Genomic DNA, 26,421 nt, shown 5'->3' with positions numbered 1-26,421 from the left:
AAATGCCCGTCTAGCTGAAATACAGAATGAAGGGAGTACGGAGGCAAAGATCACCTCCTCTGCATAGGATAGGATTCCCATCAACCTCTGAGTTTGGAGGCTGGCAGGAATCACTGATGCTTTTGTTGATCTTAGCTATGTTTCTTGAGTTTAGCTTCTGAAGAGGCTTTGTCGACAGTATTAAAAGCACTGAGAACCACTCACCTCTTCCAGTATGACTGTACTTTTACTGTTTAAAACTGCAGCAAGTGATCCAAGTGCATTTCCTAACCTAGTACAAAATGTCTCAGACTTTTTTTTTTTTTTGGCAGTAAGTGTTATTTCTTTTGTAGCTCTGCAAATAAAATGTAGTTCCTGTCCTTATACACCCAAACATTGGCCCCAAAAGTAAACCTGCTGTGAAATTTTGGGTTGGGAATGAGCATGACGAGTACGAGGAGGAAAAAGAAATTGCAGGAGAAATAAATATTGGCAAATTCTATGCCAGGCAAGAATTCTAAGGTTTAGGGAGCGGAGAGATAAAACAAATGGTTAGAATAGAGGAAATGCTAGAACTAGAAAAATAGTAAACATAAACAGTAGTTCAAGAAATTATAGCTAACTCCAAAGAGAGAAGCACACAGAGTTCTAGTTTTTAGAAGTATTATAATTCCTAAAAGTTAGAGAGGATAAATTACATTACGTATTAAAGAATTGCTAAAACATATATATCTTGAATTGCGTATGGTTGAAATAAAATTAAATACATACAAGGTTTTCACTCTGTAGCATGTCATTATCAGAATGGAGTTCTTTTTCCAATTTAGTGGCTGAGATATTTTTTTAAAAAAGAAGATAAGTTTTAGCCAGAATATTTTATATCTTTTTTTTAATGTTACAAAGTCTTCAAAGTACTAAAGAATGTTTCTACAAAAAAAGCTCATCATATTTTTATTTACAGTTCCATTGCAAGATAACATGGCAAACCCCAAAGAGAAAACTCCAATGTGTCTGGTAAATGAGTTAGCCCGTTTCAATAGAATTCAACCTCTATATAAGCTTCTGAATGAACGAGGACCTGCTCATGCCAAGGTAACATGACGTTGTTTCAGGGTATATAGATTATATAGGTTAACAGATTATTCCTTGCTGAGTATAACATCTCTGCAGTTATGGAACCTTTGAATTGACCGTAAATATATATTTCACCTTTACTTTATGTAAAGCTGACTTAAATCCCAGTCCTTCCTTTTAGCAGACATTGTGCTCTGTTTCTTTTTCTCTACTGTGAAAGAGAAAGACAGAGAAAATAAGGAAGGGAAGAGAAAATATGGGAACGATCCTGCTGTCCCTAGCCATAGGATAACTTAGAATAACAGATCCAAGGGCGAATACAGCGCTCCAACCTCAGAGCTGGGAATCAGAGCTCCGACTCCCCTCCACCTCACAGCCGGCATTTATTATTATTATTATTTATTTATATAGCACGATCAATGTACATGGTGCTGTACCCTTTGTAATCATTTGGTGGTTGTCCTGCTTTTGTGCAGTTTCCCCCATTCTAAAAGGCTCAGTTAACTGGCAGTAAGAGCTTTAAGCAAAAATACATTGGTATTTCTGGCTCCGGCCCTTCTGCCTTTGGCCCCGCCTACCACAAGGCTGCTGCTTCTCTGAAATAGAATTCGGCTTTCAGACAGAAAGAGGTTCAACAGCACCCATGCCCTGTTCACTGCATGGTTGCACCTGACCCCAGACTATGAATGTTGTGCAGGCATGCCCCAGATGTGTGAATTGGGAGTTCCAGGACAACCCAAGGAATGCAGTTGTTTTGTAGATGACATCTTTCACAGGGGGTGTTCTCACTGCCTTTGCCCTTCTTTACCTGTCCATTATGTCTTTGAAGGTGTTCATGGTGCAGCTGACCCTTGGAGCTCAGACGTGGGAAGCCGAAGGAAGCAGTATTAAAAAGGCTCACCACTCTGCTGCTGGCAAAGCTCTGAGTGAAACTACTCTCCCCAAACCAGCACCGAGACCACCCCAAAACAACGTTAATAACAATCCAGGCAAGTCATGGTTCCAACTTCTCTCAATATTCATGAATGAGTTCAGTGTGTCTAGCATCGTTTTAGCTGTGGAGGAGAGAGTGAGGAGCGCATGAGCCCAAAGCTTGCCGAAACTTCTTCTCATAACACTAAACCAGGATTTCTCTTGCATCTCAGCCATCCCTGTAAGCTCCTTGTATTCGTTGTAGCTTGGAAAATGTGTATTACAAAGACAGCCATGTTAGCACAACTCATAGCTTGCTTAAATAAAAAAGTAACTTTGAATTCTGTGGACCTTTGAATTGCTTCACAGTTGGCTTTGTTTGAATGCTATTAAAAAACTACCTTGATTGATTAAAAATATATATATTTACAAAGCCAGAATGACCAGCTGCATTAATTCATAATATATCGGTATGTTGTACAAACTTGTTATGAATGAAGCCTGCCTTCTACTGAGCTAGAACATTGGCCCGTCTAGACCATTTATTGTCAATTCTGAATGGCAACAGCTCTCCGAGTTCTCAGGAACAGGTTTTTCCAAGGCCTGCTTCTTAAGATCCTTTTAACTGGAAACACTGGGGAATTAAATGTGTGTATTAATTAAATTAAATTAAATTAAATTAAAACAGCTCCACTGGCTTCCAGTCTGTTTCCGGGCACAATTCAAAGTGCTGGTTATGACCTATAAAGCTCTATATGGCTCGGGTCCAGGTTATTTGAAAGACTGTATTCACCCTTATGGGCCTGCCCGTGCTTTAAGATCTTCTGGAGAGGCCCTCCTTTCAGTCCCACCATCTTCACAGGCGTGCTTGGTAGGAACATGGGAGAGGGCCTTCTTGGTGGCTGCTCCAGTGCTCTGGAACTCTCTTCCTGGGGAAGCTAGACTGGCTCCCTCCATGATGGGCTTTTGGAAGCAGGCTAAAACTTGTTTGTTCCAGCAGGCCTTTGGAGAGTAATTTGGTCCTCCATCTATGTTAATGACTTATAATTTTGTTGTGTATTTTTTTTTTAAAAAAATTACATTTCTTTTCCTATGTTTTAAAATGTATGTTTTAAACTTTGTAAGACCACCTTGAGGCCCAGTATTGGGCAAAAGATGGGATACAAAGAAATATAATAATAAATATATATATAATAATAATTAAATGGGGTCCTCATGTGTTTCCACGTGCCTCACCCCACCCCTCACCTTGGAGCCTGAAAAAACCTGCTGCCTGAAGACCAGTGCTGGAAGTGGTTCTTGGCCTAGAGAGGCTATAAGTAGTGCCAAAACTTTGTAGGTATACGGGGCTTGCAGAAGGACTGGCAGTCTTTGCCTCCCCAGGAAAGAGATAAGGAAGGAACTATGAGAGGAGAGAGGAAGGTTGCCACAAGGGAGAGGTGTGAACTGCCAACTTGTGGTTGTAGGCTAATTGTGGAGAACCCTAAGGTGGAACGGAGATTTATTTATATTTGTTAATATTTTTGTTCTGTGTTTTATCCTCTCTTCTGTTTAGTGCTCAGTTGTTGGATTAGTTTAGTTTAGTTGTACTGTTTTATTGGTACTATATATTTATCTTCCAACATTGTTATTTTTGTTTTGTAATTTTTTTCTATTGTATTTTTTGAATATTTTTATATTTATTGCTGTTTGACCTCTGTTGTTCATTCATTATGTTGTGAGCCACTTTGGGCACAACTTTGTGGAAAGGCGGCATCCTAATAAAAAGATGATGGTATGATGATGTAAAACAGGGGTGGGGAACTTCTGCAGTTCAAAGGACCACATTGCTCCCCCCCATAACCATGGAGGGGGCATATCCTGCTATTATTATTATTATTTATTTACATAGCACCATCCCACAGAAAGCATCAAATATTGTGGCAATTTCACACTGAAAACAAGGTGTCTGGGGAGCTCCTTGTTAACTGTAAACTTGCTGCAATTTTTGTCATCACTGCCATAAATTTGCCAGTGGGACCGGGGGTGTGTGTGTGTGTGTCTGTCTGTCTGTCTGTCGCCCTCCCCTTATATAAAGTATTATTTATTTTATTTATTTATAATATTTATATACTGCTCCCCATTCAAAATTTCAGAGTGGTGTTCAAGATAAAATAAAATAAAAACAATAAAACACATTAAAATAGATTTTTAAAAGAAGCAAACTGGCTGGTCATCAAGGGAAGGCTTCCTGGAACAGCAACATTTTCAGGAGGCGCAGAAAGGAATACAAAGTTGGCGCCTGCCTGATCTCCAAAAGCAGGGAATTCCATAGGAGGGGGGCTACCACGCTGAGGGCTCTTCCCCTGATGGACTCCAATCGGAGGATGGGTCTATGTGGAACCACCAGGAGCCAGGGCCGATGCTTCCATAGAGGCCAGTTAGGCGGCCACCTAGAGCACCAAGGTAAGCGCCCCCGGAAGTCGCCCTCCCAGCCTTCCTCCCTGCTCCCCAGCGTCCCTGGTTTGGCTTCAGCTGGGCGCCAGCCCAACAGCCGAAGCCAACCCGGGACACTGGGGGGCGGGGACGGGCGGCTCCACGTTCTGACATCTGGCGCGCGCATCTGGGGGAGTGGGAAAGCGAGCGGGGCTGGGCCCGGAGCCAGCGTGGCCCACGGGGCGGCGGCGGCAGCGGCCATCCCGCGCCCACCCCGCCTGGGCCCCAGGTCTTGGCACACCGTGTCCCTGCAGGGGAGTTTCTGGGCGGGCGTCTGGCCGGTCCCAGGGGGGAGGTGCGCAAGGGCGTCCGGAGCACGTTGGAGACAAGGTAGCCGATGGGGGGGGGATGGCTGCCGCCACCCGCCTCCTTCCCTTGGGCGTGGGTCCCTCGGAAGTGCCTGCCATCCAAGCTGGGGCCTCGCTGCTCATCCCAGGCCAGCCTTGCCGCCGCCCCCCACTCCCAGTCGCGAAGGCAGTTTGGTTCAGCCGTCCCACGCTGGGTTTCCTGCCCGGCCAACTTCCCCAGGGACCCCAAAGCAGCTGGGCCGTTTGGGGGAGACCGCGCGACGGCGTGCATTGCAAAGAAACCAAAGGGGGGGGGAGGGTTTGTTGCATGGTGTGCCTCAGTATATCCGGGGAGCCCCCCTCCCCTGGACCCACAAGCCCTTGAAACCCATGCTGCCCCCCCGCCCCGCCTTTAGCTGTGATCCCGGCACCCAGCCAAAGACAAGCCGGGACGCTGGGGGGGGGGGGCGAACGGATGGAATTGGAGCTGCCCGCCCACCCCACCGCAGCATCCCGCCAAGCCAGGAGGACTTCAGGCGAGGGACAGGTAACTTATCTCCGCCTACCTGGGGTGGGGGGGATACAGTGTGTGTGGGGGTGAAAGCAGCTCACCTTGCCTAGGGCGCAAAAAAGCCTGGCACTGGCCCTGCCAGGAGCATGTCTTCAGTGACCAGGTGGGTTGATAGGGGAGAAGGCACTCCCTTAGGTATCCTGGTCCCAAGTTGTTTACACCACTTTGATGGCTGAAAGCGAGGAGGAGCTGAGGAGCCTTGTGACAAAAGTGAAAGAAGAAAGTGCAAAAGCTGGGTTGCAGTTAAACCTCAAAAAAACCAAGATTATGGCAACCAGCTTGATTGATAACTGGCAAATAGAGGGAGAAAATGTGGAGGCAGTGACAGACTTCGTATTTCTGGGCGCAAAGATTACTGCAGACGCTGACTGCAGATAGGAAATCAGAAGACGTTTACTTCTTGGGAGGAGAGCAATGACAAATCTTGATAAAATAGTTAAGAGCAGAGACACCACACTGACAACAAAGGTCTGCATAGTTAAAGCAATGGTATTCCCCGTAGTAACCTATGGCTGCGAGAGCTGGACCCTAAGGAAAGCTGAGCGAAGGAAGATAGATGCTTTTGAACTGTGGTGTTGGAGGAAAATTTTGAGAGTGCCTTGGACTGCAAGAAGATCAAACCAGTCCATACTCCAGGAAATAAAGCCAGACTGCTCATTTGAGGGAATGGTATTAAAGGCAAAACTGAAGTACTTTGGCCACATAATGAGAAGACAGGATACCCTGGAGAAGAGGCTGATGCTAGGGAAAGTGGAAGGCAAAAGGAAGAGGGGCCGACCAAGGGCAAGATGGATGGATGATATTCTGGAGGTGACAGACTTGACCTTGGGGGAGCTAGGGGTGGCAACGGCCGACAGAAAGCTCTGGCGTGGGCTGGTCCATGAAGTCACGAAGAGTCGGAAACGACTGAACGAATAAACAACAACAAACAAGAACCTTAAACCTGGCCCAATAGCGAATAGGCAGCCAGTATAGTTCCCTCAGCAAAGGAATGCATGTTGGAAAGTATGTGCTCTGCCTTTGAGCTACAGCCCTTTCCTTTTTTAAATTACTGCTTGTCTATGGGAGAACATAGGGTCGAGAGATAGCAAAAACAAAGCTGTGGGGAAAGGGTTAAGCATTCCCTCTTCTGGTGCCACATATGCCATCAGGTTTGACCCCCACTCTTAATATCACTTTAAAAAATCCTAGCCGTTGGAAATTTGTTACAGATCTTCTGCTCTCATCTGTGGCTTTTCTTTATATGCAAAGTCTCCCGTTGGCTGTAATATTGTACTCTTTGACCAGCAGAGGGCTGTAGAACCCATGTTTCCTGATGAGATTAAAATCAGTGAATCTAACTACTAGTTGGATATTAAATTTCACTGAAAGTTTCTGAAAGCAAATCAGACTCTTGACTTATATTCTGTCAAAACAGCAAGAATTAGTGCAATTGTTGTTAGAAAACCACCTTTAAAAAAATCAGCTTTCTGTTAATATTAAGATCACAGTAGGGCAATACCTTTACTCAGAGCAACTAAAATGTCAACAAGTTTGGCTATTTTCTGTTTGATTTGTTAAAATGAGTTTGAGACTGATCTATATTAAAATTTCATTTCATTTCATTTATTATATAGCCGAAGCTCTCTGAGCAGGTCAGAAAAATTTAAAACCATTAAAACATATTACACAAAGTACAAAAAGTATTTGCATAACAATATATAGACAGATAACACACACACAAACAACTTATATATAAAAACAATTTTTTAAACATCAGCCAAAGACAGTACAAGACATAATCATATGTTGGCAAAACTCCTGATTTGGGAATGAGAGCCTCTGTAAACTCTTGTAGTCAAATTTAGATCTAAATTTTAATGTCAGTGCTGCTTTTTGGTCACTAATACTTTATGATTACAAAAGTAGAAAATGGAAACGGTGTTGATGCACTTGTTAAATGATGCATGTGTGTTCTTATTTTTTGACAGGCAGTATTACCCCGACAGTAGAACTGAACGGTCTTGCTATGAAAAGAGGAGAGCCTGCCGTCTATAGGCCATTAGATCAAAAGCCCATCCCAAACTACAGAGCAAATTATAACTTTCGAGGCATGTACAATCAGAGGTTTGTGCATTTTCACGTGTTTCATTAATTGTTCTAGCTTCAACTGCAGTTTGAAAAGCAATCTCAGGGCAGAATTTTGGCTTCTCCTTTCTGTCTATTGCTTTTCATTATTTGACACCTTATCTGCTTCAAGTGAGCTATGGATTCTGGAATTTTCCTTTCCTTCTGGATGAGATTGGGAGGCTGCATCTGGAAAGTTAGCCAGAAACGGAACCATTCCTCCATCCCAGTAGATATTTATGGCATTCTTCAGTTTGCAGATGTTGTTACTCGATAGCATTTGGCTTTTTAATAAAAAAAACACTTCACTCCGCATTTTACAAACCTCCCGTTTAAGACATTCCTAGGAATGGATCTGATCTCCAACAGCTGTCATGAGAGAACAGCAAAGCTTTCCTTTGCTTTTTCTGACTGGTCTCTGCACTTTTCAAAGACTGGCCCAAATCAGGAGTTTGTAAAAGTGAACTGTAGTGGCAGCTTTTGCAATAGAGAATCTTAGACCATCCTTTATTCTGTTGGAATACCACCACCCTGGGTGGGGTGGGGCAGCTTGTGTTTTCTAAGCAGTTTAAGCCAGCTAGGGATTGCAAACATCAGTATGGTTTTGTAACCTGGTTAGCTAGGGGCATGCAATCCTGGGCCCAAGCTGCATCCTTGTCTCTTCTGATGGTTTATTGAGATGTGAAACTGAAGGGGCATTCTCATACCATGGCTGCAGTAGAGAGCACTTGCATAGTGATTGTCATGGGTGGATGGGAATTTAAGATTTTCAATTGTTTGATTGATCACGTGCCTTTTAACCAAGATAAATGTAAATAAATTCTCATAGGACTCAGAACTTCAAGATTGGTGCCTTTTTGAGACACCGAGAGCGTAATCCTGTGGCTCTCAGGCAGCGTCTGGGGCCCATAAGATACTTCGGATTCCTAGATCCAAGGATGGAGACAGCGCTCTGACCTCAGACCCAGGAGTCTGAACTGCCTGCCCCCTCCCGTGCCTCCTCACAACCAGCCTGGAGACCACCACACCAGTTGCCTCTCCAAGCTTGCAAACGTGAGCTCGGAGAAGAGAGAAGGGGGTGTTCCTGTGAGTGGGGAGGGGGACCACCACACCAGTTGCCTCTCCAAGCTTGCAAACGTGAGCTCGGAGAAGAGAGAAGGGGGTGTTCCTGTGAGTGGGGAGGGGGTGATACTCGGGAAGCAGGGATGCAAGCTATCCCCAGCCTCCATCCCTCTGCCTCCCCAATGCCTCAGCCAGACAGGCAAAAACTCCTGTCTAGTTAAATGCCTTCGTAGCTCTGCTCTGGATACTCATCACCCTCTGAGTTCGGTGACAAGTATCAAAGAGTGCATCCAATAGGATTGCACTCTAAAGGAATTTCTTTTTCATTCCTTATTACAGTACCACTCCAGAACCAAAACAACCTCAGAAAATAAAGAGGTGTGTACTTAATTCTTAGCTGTACTGATTGAAGTTTGTCCCCAACAATTAATCAACTAAAGCATTAGTTGGTTAAACTACTAATTAAATCATTTGAAACTTAACAGCAGTGGTGTAGTGATACATTTTGCAGTGCAGGGGTTCGTCATGACAGCCCCCATAGTCATGCCCCCAAGGAGCTCTGATTAAAAATGCCGTAATAAAACACAAACATCCAAAAGAAACCACTAATAAAATCTCACAATTAAGCTTCTGAGGCATGAGTGCAATCTTGCGCACTCTCCTGGGAGTAAGTTCCGTTTGAATTCAGTGGTGCTTACTTCTGACTGCATAGATTCAACTTGTGAAATACATTGGAATACATTGAACAAAGTAACATAAGAACATAAGAAGAGCCATGCTGGATCAGACCAAGGGTCCATCCAGTCCAGCACTCTGTTCACACAGTGGCAAACCAGCCATTGGCCAGGGACCAACAAGGCAGGACATGGTGCTACAGCACCCTCCCACCCATGTTCCCTAGCAACTGGTGCACACAGGCTTATTGCCACGATTACTGGAGGTAGCACACAACCATCAGGGCTAGTAGCCATTGATAATTTTCGCCTCCAGGAATTTATCCAACCCCCTTTTAAAGCCATCCGAATTAGTGGCCACCACTACATCTTGTGGTAGTGAGTTCCATAATTTAACTATGCGCTGTGTGAAGAAGTACTTCCTTTTATTTGTCCTGAGTCTCCCACCAGTCTGCTTCATGGGATGACCTCCACATTCTCCATACCATGCATAATTTTGTACACCTCTATCAAGTCTCCCCCTTAGCCTCCTTTTTTCCAAGCTAAACAATCCCAGTTGTTGTAACCTTCCCTCATAGGGGGAAGGTTAACAAAAGAACTTTAACAAAAGAGAAGCACGTAATGAACTTCTAATTAGAGATGCCAACAATTAGTTATTGGGCGAATTAGAAATGTAATAAATAAAATAAAGAAATAAGGTAATCTTGCAAAGAAGTGTTTGTCTTCATTCCTTCCTTCTCAACTTACTGGATTCTTTAAATTTATTGGGAGTGGAGAGAATTGTATGAGAGCAGAAAACTATTGATTGGAACTAATACAAAAAAAGCAGAAGTGCTTTTTTGTTGTTGTTGAAAGTATGAACAGGTTCAATGATACCAGCCTTTTAAAAGCAGCAACAAAAAAGCTTTGTGTCCGGTCTTTGTTTATAGCTAAATGGTATACTTTTTAAGAAAACTAACTACAGGGCAATCTACACTTTACACACAAATTGTACTTGCCGTGTTGTGCAAAATCCGCGAGGGTGGCTTGTTGCTGTGGTTAACAAGCCATGGGTTCACACGATGTGGCGTGGTGTGCTGGTGAAGTTAATAGTGCAAATCCACCCAGGATGCAATCGGCACACACGGTGGGAGAAATTAGCCACAGTGGCCTGTTGCCCCTTTTGTGATCGCGCAGACCGTGTCACTGATACAGCCGTAAGACACTGCTTCTTATTAACCCGCCTCCAACAATAACCCTGTGTGGTTTTATTATACATACATTTGCCTGTATAGTTTGCCCTTAGAGTGGAAGCAGTTGACTGGTAGTAAAGTTGAGTGCATAGTCTCAATAACCACATGGAGAGGCAGTTGTTCATAGTTTCTGATCACGCAGCCTACTGTTACTCTCCATCACCCTGTTTCCCTGGATTTCCAAGAGCCGCAAGATGCCAGATTATCAATCAGGTGGTATGTTTTTTATTGTAGAATAATTATGCCTGCAAACTGCCCTGAGGGTCATTTTTTGGTAGGAAGATGGGGTACAAATCAAATCAATCAATAAATAAAGGCTGACGCCTGCAGAAGATACTCTCCTGGCCTGCAGTCACATGCAATATATTTAATTTAAATGGATGCCACACCTTTCCCCATGGTCCCTTTTCATTTTTAATACAGTTGCAAGGAAATCTCTGGGAAATGCTTCCCTGTGGCTTTGTTGCAGCAGTTCTGTGCAGGGCAGAGGGGTGTAACGTATATGTTAGTCACACAGATATCTCCATGCCAGCACCAGCAAGAAAGTGAAAAACATAAGAGACTCACTATGATTTGGGGGCATGATTTGGTTATCACATGGAATTGCTGCGACAGGAAACTTTCTGGTGGTTCTCCACGCAGTTGTAGTTTTGGGAATGCCAGTCTTACGACAGGAGAAGCATACAGCAGACTCCTAGAGTCTGGGGATGATGGGCTTTGGATTGCTAGAGACTGCCTCATTCTCGAGAGAGGCGCATCTGAAAGAGTTGAACTTTAGGGGAGCATTTCCACTATGCACCTAAAAACTTGGAAAAGAGGTTGCAACAAAACAATGCAACTTAGAATAATTCTAATAAGCCATCAGAGGGCAGTATGAATTTGTCATTCGTGTTTAGTTCTGGCTGCAGAAACACCATCCAAAACCATTTTTTTTAACATGCTCTTGTCATTTCATATCTGTTACTTCATAATCTCAGCTGTGTTTTGACTCATTTTATATAAATGAATGAGACTATAACACCCTGCCTGTCACAGAATTTTCTAACATTTTCTTATTTTTAATCGAATCTAATGGCCATGAACAGTGAAGATTTAGGTGCTGAGGAAACTGAAGTTCAGCCCAGGGCACAGTTAACTCTGATCACAGATGTGTCTCTAACCTGTGCTGGTCTTTCGTACAAGGCATCGTCGTACATCTCCGCTCTGCCTGAGCTGTGCTTCTTTTCCTTTTCCTCCTGTTGTGTCTTTTCTCCACATCAGGTTTCAGATTCACTTAAACTGAATTTGCCTGTTTGAACGTCACACAGTATCAGGCTCTCTAAGTCCTTGCAGCATCGTAACTCTGGCGGGCAAACAAAGTTTGCAAGATGGAGGGGTTTCGATGACCTTCGTTTGGAGAGGCAGCAGATTAGACAATAGCAATTCCAGAGTCAGGATCTGGGAAAGGAGAAACCGGTCCAAGATGTAGGGTAGCCAGGATCACAGCCTAGTAGGTGCTTGTGGAAGCCAAGAGCAGGCATTGTGAAAAACACAAACATTTGGACTGGGACTCAGATTAGGCCGGAAGGAAAACTAGGGAATAGAGAAAGCTGTTTTGGACTGCAAGTCCCAGCATTCCTGACCATTGGCCAAGCTCCCATTGGCTGAGGCCAGTGGATGATGAAGTCCAAAACATCTGAAGAGCACCAGTTTGGGAAAGGCTCGAGTGGAGAATCAGTGCTTGATCACAAGACCTGTGTAGACTTTTGCTCAGTTAAAGGCTTGGGTGTGTCATGGGAGCTTTTATCCCCAAGAGGTTCACTTTGCCCAGTCAGTGGGTTTGTGGATTGTACTGACCAGATATCCTATAAGGAGAGCCAAGGATCTGCACCAAGGCCTGATGGATCCATTTAGTTAGCACTTGGCTGTTAGAAGCATGGAAGCTGGTTCTTCTCCCACCCCCCACTCCCAAATTCCCTGGGCTGGCCCCAGTAAAGCAGGATTCTGAGAGAGAAAGAAAAGCTGTTTTTTTCTTAATTTTCAGTGTCATCGCTTTAGTGAGCTCCCACCACTGTGTCAGGATTAAAACAGAATGAATTGTTGTTTATTATCTGCATAGTACCTTTTACTTTGCCTTGCTTGCCGTCACCACACACCTCCCCCCCCCACGCACACACATGTTGTTTTAAGGGAAGTGTGGAGTACAGCTGTGCTCACGCTTGTTTCTAGGAGAGGAAAAGGAGGAAAGTCAGCCCATTTCCTGTGACTTTTAAACAGCAGAAACATCTGCTTAAGAAAGCTGTCCCTGGAGCCACGGGGGCAAGGGAGCCTGCAGGTGATGTGCTGTGCCATTGCCAGTAGCTATCACTTCAGATGATGGTGATTAGCATTAGGGCTCCAAAAAGAGGGGTGGGGGGAGAAGCCCACATTTTGTATGGGTCTGCCTAGAAAGGACGTCCTTTTCTGCATGCTGTACATTCTTGTTAAAGCAATAGATTTTCCAGACTTCTCATGCCCTAAATCGGCCTTCGCCAATTCGTGCCCTCCAGATAAGACGGAATGCAACTACCATTATCCCAGTCAATATGGCTTGCTGGCTGAGGATGATGGGAGTTGCAGTCCAATCCAGGAAGGCATCAGGTTGGGGAAAGAAGACTGTCTTAAATTAAGGTTAAGAGTGTAAAGGACATGAAGACGAGCGAGGAAAGACGGATGCTTAAGGAAGGGCCACACCTTTTGCAACCAAACCTCAGGGGCTTATAGGTTTGGGATGCAAATCATGCCTCCTCTCTCCTGTTTTTAAATGCCTCCTCGAAACCAGCCTCTTCTGTGAAGTCTTTGGCTTAACTCCTTAACTGATAATAGGCACCCAAGTATAGGAAACTGTATCTGTGTTTTTACCCCTCTTCTTCTTTGTTCCCCCATTTGTCTACCCCTTTCTCCACTCCTGTCAAAATGTAAACTCACAGCAAAGACTTGTCTTCTTTTTTTTAATACGATGCACTGTAAAGGGCCATGTATGTTGGCAGCACTAATACCTCATATGCTAATAGTGAACTCAGTTGTCCAAGTGCTGGTCCTTATGTTGCCAAAATGGCATCGTTCACACACACACAAGAGAGAAAGAGAGAGAGAGAGAGAGAGAGAGAGAGAGAGAGAGGCAGGCATGGGAGCACCCCAAGGTTTGTAGAAGTACAAAACAGCTAGAAGAAAGTTGTAGTGGTGAAAAATCCCAGATACCCCAATGAGGACCAGGCATGCTCAATGGATATGGAATGCTGACTGACTCTTGGGGTAGGGGTGGAATGGCATGATAGAAAACTGAGAAGAGAAAAGGACTGGAATCCTGCACAGAAGCACTCCATACTGCAACCTTTTGTTGCAGGCTATACTTCGAAATAATAATGTCAAACAATTTAAACTGGAGCACAGGGTGCATTTAGACTGTCTTGAATAATTCTGTCTCTTTGTGTATGATTCTTTTTCTAGGTCATTAAGTAATATGCATACAAATGACAATACCCTCTGCTTAACCTTTTGACATCCCATAGTTTTCCTCCTTGTGTTGCAAAAATTGATTGTTTATGCCTACCCTTGTGTGTCCCAAATTTCAAGCACTTTTATTATGTAGGTGGTATTATATAATGTGAATAATTTCATCTAGATAATTTGATTAGGCTGCCTTTATCAAGAGTGGTCAATATAGTACTAAACTAAATGACTGAAACCCTTCATTCTTTTTGTTTACATAGCCACGATGTTGGCAAATGCAATGTTCTTTTCAGTGTTCTGAAGAAGATGGTATTACAGCATATTTATGTTCTTCTGCTTTAATTAATATTAGGAAAATGTTCTTACTAACCGCTCTGCATGTTGTTAAGAATGGTGATTAATACAGTTCATGTGAAATGTTATGCGTTGAAGTAGATAAGAGACTTGGATTTTCTGTGTCATCGATGCCGTCTTTTCTCTCTGTCCAGCAAACCTTATAATTCCTTGCTTTAAGAATATAGCTGAAGTACAATACAAAACATGATTACAACCCCTTTCCAAATAACTTTTCTCCAGGTTGGGCACCCATCTCACTTTTGTAAAGCCGTGGCTGTTTCCTTTGCTTTCTGGTCAGCATGGCTCCCGCCTCCCTTTTCAGGGCGGAATGGTAGAGAGGGACCTACAGGAGCAGCTGCTTCTGTGTTGCACCTTGGAGGGCCTTCTCTGCCGTGGCACCCCGGCTATGGAATGAGCCCCCTAGAGAGGTTCACCTGGCACCTATGTTAAACTCTTTTCGACGCCAGGTGAAGACCTTTTTATTTTCCCAGCATTTTAACAGTTTATCATCTTAGTCTTTTAACTTTGCTGTTTGTTCCCCGCCTCGATTAAAATGGAGAGGTGGGTAAGAAATAAAATTATTATTATTATTAATTATTGTTATTATTATTAATTATCATTATATCTGTATTTTAAATCTGTATAAATCTTTGCATTGCTACTTGGTTTTATCCTGGTTGTGCTTTTATATTGTACTTTTATATTGTGCTTTTTATATTTTGGTTTGTTTTATACTGTGAATTGTATTTGATGGTTTTAATTATTGTGAACCGCCCAGAGAGCTTTGCCTGTTGGGTGGTATAGAAATGCAACAAACAAACAAACAAACACTGAGTGGTATCTAGTAGTGGCTTTGCACTAGCGGAAGGCCTATCCACTTCTTACAAGTCTGGACACTTGATTTTTACTGATTTCCCCCACTTACTGCAGCCCCCTTGCTGTCTGAAAAGCTGTTTTTGAGGGTTGGGGGACACTCTGGAACTGTATGGCTTCTAGAGCGGAGGACCAGAGAGAGGGGCAGGAACATGTCAAGTGCAGAGCCATTGTTGGATACAATACAACCTGATATGGTACAGCACTTAATATGGGGTAACCGAACAAAGAAAGAAGGGGGCGCAAGCAGAGCAGGGCTTGGTGATCACACTCTGACTAATTATTTACAAATATAGATGCTGGCAAATGTGACTTCCTTAATTTTGCATTTCTTTCTATTTTGACGTTAACTATCCTAACCTCATACCTTGACAAAAAGTAATCTTTTCAAATTCTTCCTTCCTCATATTAAATTATGTAAGTATGCACCTAAACCTATAAAGTGTGAAAGTAAGAAGCTGGTATGTATATGTACGTAAGTACTTCATATGTATTTCTGGAAGATATTTACATAACTATATGAGATGGTAATCATGTGTGTATAGTACAATCGAGAATGCATCACTTTCCAAAATAATGTGTTCTATTAACAAAGAGGTTAATGCAACAGACTATGTTTGCAAGTAAATTGACTACTATCTGGGAACTGCAGATGTGTAGTCCCTTCTGTCCCAAGTGTGAGAACATCCCTTTTGCCTTTGTAGACTTGTATCAACCTGTGAAAAGATAGTGGAGATGACTCTCCTTTATATGGGATAAAGCAGATGGCTCTGCGTTATATGGGATAAGCGTATCGCTTATACATATGGGTTCAGTCTAACTAGTAAGGTCCAAATACATGTATCTGTAATAAAGGGATATCTGTCTATTATCTCCAAGAGCATGGATCCTAGAGACCTCATACTTGGCATGCATACTAAAGGACCCTAAGGGTGTGCATTTTGGGATTATATTGTTGTTAACACACTATTTTTAATGTCTTGTTTGAAACCTGCAGTACCATCTTCAGTCACTAGGTGGCAGAGTTCCCCAATGAGTGCATAGCATTGGAGTCGGGACAGTTTGAAGCTGGGGGGGGGGAGTATTCTGAGGGAGAGTTATAAAGCCATTCCTCCCCTGCCTTGGGACAGCCTGCCCTCAAGAATGGTGTAGGTAGACCTCTCTCTCAGAGGATTATAGGGATGTGGTGTAGTGGCTAAAGTGTCAGACTGGGAGTCGGGAGATCCAGGTTCTAGTCCCCACTCGGCCGTGAAAACCCACTGGGTGACTTTGGGCCAGTCACAGGCTCTCAGCCCAACCCACCTCACAGGGTTGTTGTTGTGAGGATAAAATGTTGAAGAGGAGGATTATGTACATTGCCTTGGGTTCCTTGGAGGAAAAAAGGTGGGATATAAATGCAATAATAAATAGGTCTGCATCATAGCGAAGTGCACCTTGGCAGGGGCTATGCCTAGAGGTGCCAGTGACCATGGCTTCATTCAGATAGGGTGTGAGGACAGTGTGTGCAACTCTTAACAGCTGTGTAACTTTGCCTGAAGGCTTCACTGTATCAAACTAAGGGCTCTTTCGACCCATGTGGAGCCGAGTATGTTCACTAGAATATCATACATCATTTAATGCAATACTTTAAAACTAATGATTATTCTAACTGAGAGAAGTCCCACGAACTCTGGAGCCATTTCTGGCGTGCTTACTGTTCATGGGCTTTTTTTCTCAGAAGTAGTACATAGTGTTGATATTTCATTTTCTCAAAACAGCTAAATTACAAAAATGCATCTTTGGTTCATTTAAAATTTACAGACTTGGATCCAGCGAAGTTCAAAGTTTCTTCCATTTCTCTGTGGAGGCTTTTCATCTTCCTCCTTCCGGTTGCAGCCTCCCCCAACCCCTCCCAAACTTGAGACCCCTCTGGAACAGCACCGTATGCGACTTGAAGGGCTGCAACCCAGCAGAAAAATCAGCCCCTCCACCTGTGCATTCATGAAAGTGCTTCGCATTGCATGCACAGCTAGACTTCTTTGGATCCAAGTCAACGTATGGTGTGCCAACTCCTGCCACATAGTTAAGAAGTGCATGATTCAGGATTTTGTGAACCGCCCAGAGAGCTTCGGCTATTGGGCGGTATAGAAATGTAATAAATAAATAAATAAATTTTAACCTTATTCCAGCTAAATACCCAGACCCTGTCCCGTGATATAAAATGTAACTCCAGGTCTTCTGAGGCAAGCCGGTTTTTTTACATTAAAGTTAGGCTTGTTTTAATTTCTAGTGCATAGACTTCATGTCTTGCAGTTAATGTGCAATTTAAAGCAAAATTTAATACAAAAATAAAATGAAAACAGATGAAAACATGAATGACTAACAATATCAAACGAGAACAACAAAAGAACAGCCATATGCCTTGCAGTAGTGCCTTAAAAAGTCACTTAGGGGAATATTGTGCAATGGCCAACATGTAGTTCAGGCACCCTGTGAGCAATTATACAGAAAGGCCTTCATTTGCTTGTAAATATGAAGACATGTAAGGGGTAAGTTACCCTGCCTTTGTTAAAGTTGGATTTGTAATTTGCCTTTTAAAAAAAGAAAAAAAAACCACACCAAGGATTGTTGGTCGTAAGACAAATAGGAAAGTTAGGAAAGAACGATTTGTTTCAAGTATGCCATCTTTACATATGTCCATATCTTAAGAGTTGAGACGAAATGGTGATCATCCTGGGCCCTTTCTACACCTAAGGGATATCCCAGGAAATTGGAGGGATCGTCCGTGCCTGCTCCCGGGATCCCCTGTGTGCCATTTGGATGCACAGGAACTATCCAGGGATGATCCTGGGGGAAAAGGCAGGTGTAGAAACGGCCCTGGTTTTCAGTTTAAAACATTGCATGGCTGGTTTGTTGACTCTGAAAAACCAACATATTAAAATTAGTCTGTTTTCTTTAGTAATTTAATAAAAGAAAGAGGTAAATAATGTCAGCATCACAGAAGAGCAGAGGCAAAGACCTGATTCGACACTCGATGACACGATGCCCCTGAAAGTGACTAAAAGTGATAAGAACATTTCTGCATGGGATGTTTGATGTGGAATGTCTAATTCATGCTGATGCTGCCATCATCAACAGGGAACAAACATGTAAGAATTGCCCCCTTACCTTGAGTCTGCTGGATTTTAGTGTATGTGTACCTTGGTTGAGACACCAGTGAGCTCTTTTGGGTGCCTTATGATTAGACAATAGATTTTTAAGGGAGGGAGATGTAGTAAGTGCCTTCTTAATTTGTAAAGGCAAATGAAAGAATTTAGTTTCTAAAAATATACAATATAAATCCCCTTGCAATTAGTGTACTGGTACTAAACCTGCTTTTTAAAGAGTGCTGTAAACCTGCTTTGTTGTTGGTCTTGTCTTATCAATGGACAACTGTAGCATTTTGTGTGGTACAGCATAAGATGCTACCTTAATCACATGCAGTGGAAACTGGTAGAAGTAGCCAGATGGAGGCAGTGGAAGCTAGGTCCAGTAGGGCTCGGCTGATTAAAAGGTATTAGGAAGTGAGCCCATGTGGTGTAGTGGTCAGTGTTGGACTAGGATTCAGAAAATTCAGGTTCTAGTCCCCACTTGGCCTTAAAGCTAACTTTAAGGCTAGTCTCTGGCCTAATCTACACCAAGCAGGATATTGCACTATGAAAGTGGTATAAAAGTGGTATATAAAAGGCAGGAGTCACACTACTATTTTGTAGCCGTATTGAAGTGCACTGACAACTGTTGGGGCCCATTGACACATACCATATACCACTTCCATATCACTTTCATAGTGCTATATCCTGCTTGGTGTGGCTCGTGCCTTTTATATACTGCTTTCATACCTCTTTTATAGTGCAATATCCTGCTTGGTGTAGATTTGGCCACTGACTCGCAACCTAATCTATGCCACAAGGTTGTGGTGAGGATAAAATGGATAGGAGGAGGAGGACCATGTAAGCTACGTTGGGTTCCTTGGAAGAGGAAAAAAGTTGCAACATAAATGCAGTAATAAATAACTAGATCAGAGCTTTGTTTAGAGATTTGTAGGTGAATGTTCAAGCTAGCCATTATGGGACATCCAGAATCTAAAGACAAGTCACTAATTTTTAATAATTTGCCTGCATTCCAAAATGCTTAAGGTTCCCTTTTTAATTTCAAGCCTAAAAATAGGTGTGTATATTTTGTGGTGCGTGTTTGTGTGTGTGTTTTGCAGCTTTAGGCTATAGACAAATGTTTGAAGGTCAGTGATGACCCTTAAAATAATTCTCCACAGAGAATTCTCAAATAACTCAGACACATAATCATATTCACAGACCAAGTCACAAAACGAATATGTGTAGTATATTATCAAGGAATTAAGCATTTGAAAAAAACAAGCAAAGTACCAATTTTACAGTTGGACTACCCTAATGAAATGTGACTTTAGTAACACTACAATCCTATATACACTTACCTGGGAGTAAATCCCATTGGACTCAGTGGGACTTATTTTTGAGCAGAGATGCATATGGCTGTAAATATTTTTATTGTTTTCTGTTAATCTAAAACAAGTAAAAGCTGAAATACTTAGGCCACAGAATAATAACTTGGTAGGCTAGTCCCACCATTAAAATGACTATGTAAGCTGGGTCTACTCAGCCCGAACATGAATCCCACCCCTGGTAATAATATCAGACAGCCAATCAGAATACCTATGAGGCAGTGCCACTGAGGGCAAACGAAGCTATCATATGCCTTCACTTTACTTGCTTCATTTGCCCTCAGTGATGTCATTCTATAGCCAAATCTGATTGGCTGTGTAATGACATCACTGTTCCTTGAAAGGAGGAGGATCATTTTTAAACAAATGAAGACACCAAAGCTGAGGGCAGTGTAAACAGTTCCAGGGTTGTGCACTGCAGTGAAACTGTGCTGTTTTGTGGGATCTTTGGGGAACAATTAGGTGAGGCCCTGAAAGCCCCCTTTTTGCACCCAAAACATTCGCTGGAGAAGTTTTTCTTCAGTCTAACATATTTATCCAAAATATTGCTAGAAACTTAAGGAAATTGTGAAGGGAGTAATCAGTACACTGAATATAAGTTGCTGTATAATGGAAACTGGCAAATATAATTTGCACAGCAAAGGGGGGAATTACACAGCCACTATTAGTGTGATGCATTACCTGTTTTGTTAAGATGTTTGTAAAGGCATGCGCTCTTCCAGGAATGTTTATACCATAGAGGGATTTGCAGAAATACAGGAAATGCAACATGAACACAGTAATGCTTTATTTGTCTTTGTGTGTATTTGATGGCCATACATGGAGAGGTCCTATGGGATCCTTAGTATGCAATTAATATTTTGGCTAGAAAAGCAGCAGATTGTTTCAGCATGCTTATATATTATGACATCATATTCCAGTAAAATTATAATGAACAGAAATTTTGTTTTCCTCTGTGGCAAACCAAAATGAGTTTTGTAATTGTCAACAGACCATAGCGATTTATTTAATTACAATGGCGCCTGATCACACCAACTTGAAGGCATGTTATGAACCCCTGTTTTTAGATGTTGAGAACTAGATGTAAACATTTACTTATTGCTGTAGCCTTGCATACTTGGTTATAGTTTAAAAGCTTATTTCCAGTTGAATGCTCTTAGCCCTTAAGTGATGCTAGTGGTCTCCTAAAAATAGATGCCTATCGTAGAGATTGACCTCTTTGAGCATATTAAACTGTATTTACAAACCTTATGCTAAATATGTTGGATACTGTCCACCAGGCACTTTGCTCATGTAAGCGCCATTGAAATTAATGAGGCATCTCCTGTGCTACTCTCATTCATACTAGTGGATTTGGGGCTGATGGATTGATACACTGTTGTCGCTTTCTGTAATAATAAATGTTACGCAAAGCCAAGGTTTTCAGGGCTGTGAGAATGTCCTATATGAGACACACAGTGCAATCCTATATATGTCTCATCAGAAGTAATCCCCATTCAGTTCAGTGGGGCTACTCCCAGGTAAGTCTGTGTAGGATTGCAGCCTTAACTACCTCCCTGATCAACCCCCTATGCGAGACCTGCTTCAGTCCCAGTAGCTGTGTCCTTACATTGTTCTGACTGAGCTGAAGACCAAAGGAAAAAATCCCCATTTTTATAATATGGGTGAGAGCATTAAAATCATGTGCCACAATACATTTTGTTAGTTTTTAAGGTTTTTGATATGTTTGTTACAAGAGAACAACTTGGGCTGCAATCCTATACACACTTACCTGGGTGTAAGTCCTATTGAATTCAGTGCAAGTTACTTCTGAGTAGACATGTATATGATTGTGCTGTTTAAGCAGTTTCCTGAATCTTAAAACATTATATAGGAAATACTGTGCTTCATATTGTAGCTATTGGTGTGTGTATATCTATATATCTCAAGTCTCTCCTGATTTTTATTGAGCTAAACTTGCAGGAATAAAGAAATGGACTGCATTCGAAATAAAGCCAGTACAGAGTGATGGTGAACAGTCAGGTTCCAAAAGAGTATTTTGGTTGCCAGACAATCTAAATAGAGTGTCCTAGTCTTTGAATAGAAGTGTGGGTTTTCATAGTATCAACAGTTAAAAAAAGTTTCCAGTATCAAGGCTGGGAAGGAGCTCAGCCTAAGACAGGGGTGGGGAACCTGAGGACCAAATACAGTTTCAGAGACGCTCTCAGAGGCCCACATTCCAGTGGTGGACAGGGCCAAAGTTAGCTTAAAGCTCTTATTGCCAGTAACTAAGGCCTTGGAGAGGCATTTCCACCCTTCAGAATGGGGAAAACGCTGCACAAAAGTTGGTAAACCACCAAACAATCGGTGATTGGGAGAAAGGAATTGGGGCCAGGGGAAGGGGACATAGTCATCTGGGGAACCATGAAGGGCCAGATTTGACCCATCCCCACCCCCTACCACAAGGCCTGAGGTTACCCACTTTTGCCCAAGTCATTGGAGAGCTGCTGCCAGTTTGGAACTGACTGCACTGGGCTTTAAAAAATAAAAAAAAGAACGGTGTTACTCAGTGTAAGGCAGTTTTATATTTGCTAGAGCTTTTAAAACCACCAACAAGATAAGAGTGTGTGATTTGGATCCGTGAGATGCAACTTCAAATCTCTACACTGCCATGCAAATCACTACCTCACAGGGTTATTGTGAGGAAAACATTACAGATTCCCCCACCCCACCCCACACTGTCTTGAAGTCCTTGGAAAAACTGCAGGATAATGCTGTGATAAATAAATAACTTGTTTGAATAGGCTTTTTTTTCTTAACCATCAGCTAGTGAAGACAGGTTCCTCTAAAACAGAGAATCCAACCAATCATCTGTTTGATCGCAGACAAGCAATCCAAAAATCTTGTCATATGTTGAGACATAATCTTGAGAACAACAGGCAGCTGATATACAGACAAAAATGAAAAGGAGGCCATATTTTTTTTATTGAGGGTAAAGCTTTAATCTCCAAAGGGTTATTAAGTGACTAGGTCTCAAGTGACACAACAGGAAGCAAATGTTCCTGTCTTGTTCTGACATGCCTGAGGTGACAGGACCAGGCTGCTTCATTTTGCATCTGTCATAAGTATAAGACAGCTCTCTCTCTCTCTCTCTAATCTTTTGGTTTAACATGTTTTGTTAAGGGCTTTCCATTTTCACTCAAGTTTCAAAACGCTGGAAAATTATAGCTATTAAGGGCCTTTCCCTGGGAAATTACAGTTGTTAAGGGCCATGCCCTTAACAAACACATTATTTAGGCATTAATATGGACATGGCATGAATGCTGTGGCTAGTTCTTGCTTCACCATGACAATAGTGGGATGGCTGTTTCACTGGAATAGACACATGGGACCAGAACATGCAACAATAGCCCATGGGTTAAACATCCCATGGGCTGCTGGACACGGGCATGACTTAGGCACTTGCCATGTGTAATTTTTGTAAGTTTTTTTTAAAAAAAATTAAACATATTTTAACATCTGTTTCCAGGAAAATCAGTGGCACCCATTTAATCCATTAAAAGATTTTAATTGACTTATCTAAGTGTTACAACAATATTAATATTGGTATGTTTCAACTGTAATTTACTAATTTGCATACAGTGTTCACCAGTTGTTTGGTGTGTGGATTTGACTTACATTGAGGAATTCATTTGCCTGTAACTTTTTCCTAGATACCACTGCCCAGTGCCTAAGATTTTCTACGTCCAGCTGACTGTGGGTGGGCATGAGTTTTTGGGTGAGGGAAAGACTCGCCAAGCTGCTAGACACAATGCTGCAATGAAGGCACTTCAAGCTCTTCAGAATGAGCCAATTCCCCCCAAATTACCTCAGGTTAGTGTTTTTCGCTCTCTCTCTTTCTTAAAGGCATAGTAAGTAAACATCTTCAGATGTTGGTGCCCACATTCGGAACAATATGTGATGGGAAAGATAAATTTCTTTGTTTGGTCCTCAGAAGAAGGTCAACTTCCATTGAGTCTACAGTAATTGAGACTGAAGTTTTACTTCATACGTAGGAATGGAAATTTCAGCTCCCTTAAAAATAATAAAAATTCAAATCTTAATTATGTAAAGTGTAAGGCTTCAATGGGAAGAGCATGAAGTGTGAACTTCCACCTCTTGAAAAGTCCCATTTCGAACTGGTTCCAGGTTCCTTTGAGTTGGGCCCAACTTGAAATGGGTTTTGCACCTCACCTCTGCCATTTCCTTGTCAATCCCCATATGACATCGCCTTCAAGTAAAACAAAAACAAAAACAAAATAAACCCTTATCCAATGGAAGAGGGAAAGGATAACAAAATAGCAGAAGGCTCATCAACACCGGAAAGATTCCACATGTAAATAATGAATAATTTCCTGTCATTGTTCTTCATCCAGTAGCCAACAAAGGAGTTAAGGAAGAAGATTAAAAATAAAGATTTTATAGATTGAATAACAATGTTTAAAAATATTATATACAAAGCATTCTATCACGTGCAAAAATACAATCCATCCATCAGACAATTGTATTTTTGATTGTATTTTTGCACATGTGTTAGAATGCTTTGTATATAATATTTTTAAACATTGTTATTCAATCTATAAAATCTTTATTTTTAATCTTCTTCCTTAACTTCTTTGTTGTCTATTGTATTCTGTTAGGTTAAGGGTAACACTTTTTTGTTACAAATCTTCATCCAGTTGTAAGACTTTTTTTCTGTCTCAACACTCATAGGATTGCGCCTTAAGTGAAGCTCTATGCACTCCTTGACTCTACCATTGTTTATTTGTAACAGAATTCTCCATGTGCTCTTGGAAGGCTTAATGATACTTGTTGTTAGGCCTTATTGTCATTGATGTTCTTAGCTCTAGAAATGTGCTTCACTTGATAAATTAGGTTTTATTCCAAAATGGTTGTGGGGCCTTGCTATAGAAGATTGCAGTTCTTTTTACTGAAAGGGTTTAGAGGACCTCTCATGAAATGGACCACAAAACTGCTCACTCTAGAACAGCTTCCCCCAACTTGGGACCCTCCAACTTTCTCCAACGGCAACTTCCAGCATTTCTAACCATTGGCCGTGCTGGCTGGGGCTGATGAGAATTGAAGTCCAAAACAACTGGAGGGCACCAGGTTGCAGAAGGCTGCTTTGGAAAGCATTAAAGAAAGAAAAGACTCCAAACACCTTTAAAAATGCAAAACCTTTGAGGAACTGGGGATGTGGGTTGTATATTATCATCAGTGAAATATAGGCACTATCCAGTCCGATGCCGTGACAAGCCCTCCTGACACTGAACTACTTTATGCATAACAAGTAGAGACACTAGGTAGAATGAGAATTATATCTAATCATCAACCTTCAATTCCAATTTGAGTGCTGGGAAAATAGCAGTGTTGAGGAGGAGAGGTTATATTCTGCTACGCTTATATTCCCTGCAACCAAAAAGTTACAGGAAGGTCCTCATTTCTAAAAACAACAACAGCAACAAAAATCCATCCATACACAGTTTTAGATTAGCTATTCCCAACTCTGTACCCTGAGGAATTTCTTTTCCTCAAATACCTCCAAATCTTCCAAATGATGACATTTTGATATGAAATTTTGTGCATGTGAATGAGATCACAAAGTCATTTTGACTCAACTTCTGAACAGCTGTCAGATGGTTTTAGGCATTCAGTCTATTAGTCCCTTGGTGTATCATTAGTTTGCTTGGTCTTGCAGTTGTGCGAGAACATTTTCTTTATTCTACAAAGGGCAGCATTAAAAGAATATGTAAAGGTAAATGAGTAAATAAAAGTTGTTTTCAAATCTAGGTTGTCTGGAACTAAATCCAAAATAGAATTCGGGTTCAACTAGATGAGACATGGGAGATCTGTGATTATCATGCCCAGTGTTTGTTTGCTTGATTGTTTCAAGTTAGAGCAGGGCACAGGGAGACATGAGTTGACACCATGGCACTGGAGTGGGAGAGCGTAATATTCCATTATGCCATTTCCCAAATTTAAATCACTTCATGAAGCTGCTTTTTGTCCCACAGTAAGAAACACACAGGTATGTTCTACCTGGCAGATTCTTCCATGGGCCAAATAGAAAAATAGTTTCAGCAGAGTGGTGATTTAAAATTGTGAAAAGAACAGAGGCAGAAAGGTTAACCTCCCTCTTTCGCTAGTACTTTGACTTCAGTCTGATTGGCCCTAGGCAGCTGCTTTTAACTTGAAATGAAAAGTGCAAGATTCTGATTATGTATCTCCCACATCACATTTGCTTTGACTCTCATTCAGAAGGCAGAGAAGGATGTGCTTTCATGAACACTACTTGGTAGGCCACACATACTAGTACAGAGCAGAAACATTGAGTAAATTATTATTATTATTATTATTATTATTATTATTATTATTATTATTATTATTATATTTATTACCCGCCTCTCCCTCTGGATCGAGGCGGGGAACAACACTAAATAAAATATAATACATAGAATTAGTTAAAAGAGCATATAAAACCAATACGATATTAAAATAACTATCACAGCATCTTAAAATTCTTAGGCTTAAAATTCATCTGGGTAGGTCAAATGAATTTTATGGGGCATAATCCAACAAAGGTTAGCTATGACTAATTATTATTATTTATTTATTTATTTATTTATTTATTTATTTATTTATTTATTTATATAGCACCATCAATGTACATGGTGCTGTACAGAGTAAAACAATAAAATTGCAAAACCCTGCCGCATAGGCTTACATTCTAATAGAATCATAATAAAATAATAAGAAGGGGAAGAGAATGCACCAAACAGGCACAGGGTAGAGTAAAACTAACAGTATAAAAGTCAGAACAAAATCAAGTTTTAAAAGCTTTAGAAAAAAGAAACGT

The 26,421-nt window shown here is 41.7% G+C and overlaps 1 protein-coding gene across 2 annotated transcripts in view; it reads left to right on the top strand.

Annotated features, from left to right (window-relative positions):
• The window catches only part of STAU2 (staufen double-stranded RNA binding protein 2), a 174,897-nt gene that overhangs the window by 8,686 nt on the left and 139,790 nt on the right, over nucleotides 1–26,421 (top strand). For both annotated transcript variants that reach the window (XM_063130851.1, XM_063130850.1), the window contains exons 3-6: nucleotides 941–1,071; nucleotides 1,883–2,046; nucleotides 7,273–7,404; nucleotides 23,240–23,399. In XM_063130851.1, coding sequence (XP_062986921.1) covers nucleotides 941–1,071; nucleotides 1,883–2,046; nucleotides 7,273–7,404; nucleotides 23,240–23,399 — 587 coding nt within the window. The remainder of the gene's footprint in view (nucleotides 1–940; nucleotides 1,072–1,882; nucleotides 2,047–7,272; nucleotides 7,405–23,239; nucleotides 23,400–26,421) is intronic.

Source organism: Elgaria multicarinata, chromosome 7 (assembly GCF_023053635.1).
Source record: "Elgaria multicarinata webbii isolate HBS135686 ecotype San Diego chromosome 7, rElgMul1.1.pri, whole genome shotgun sequence".
Classification (NCBI taxonomy): Eukaryota; Metazoa; Chordata; class Lepidosauria; order Squamata; family Anguidae; genus Elgaria; species Elgaria multicarinata.
Note: the sequence above shows the minus strand (reverse complement) of the source record. Positions and strands in the feature narration are given on the sequence as shown.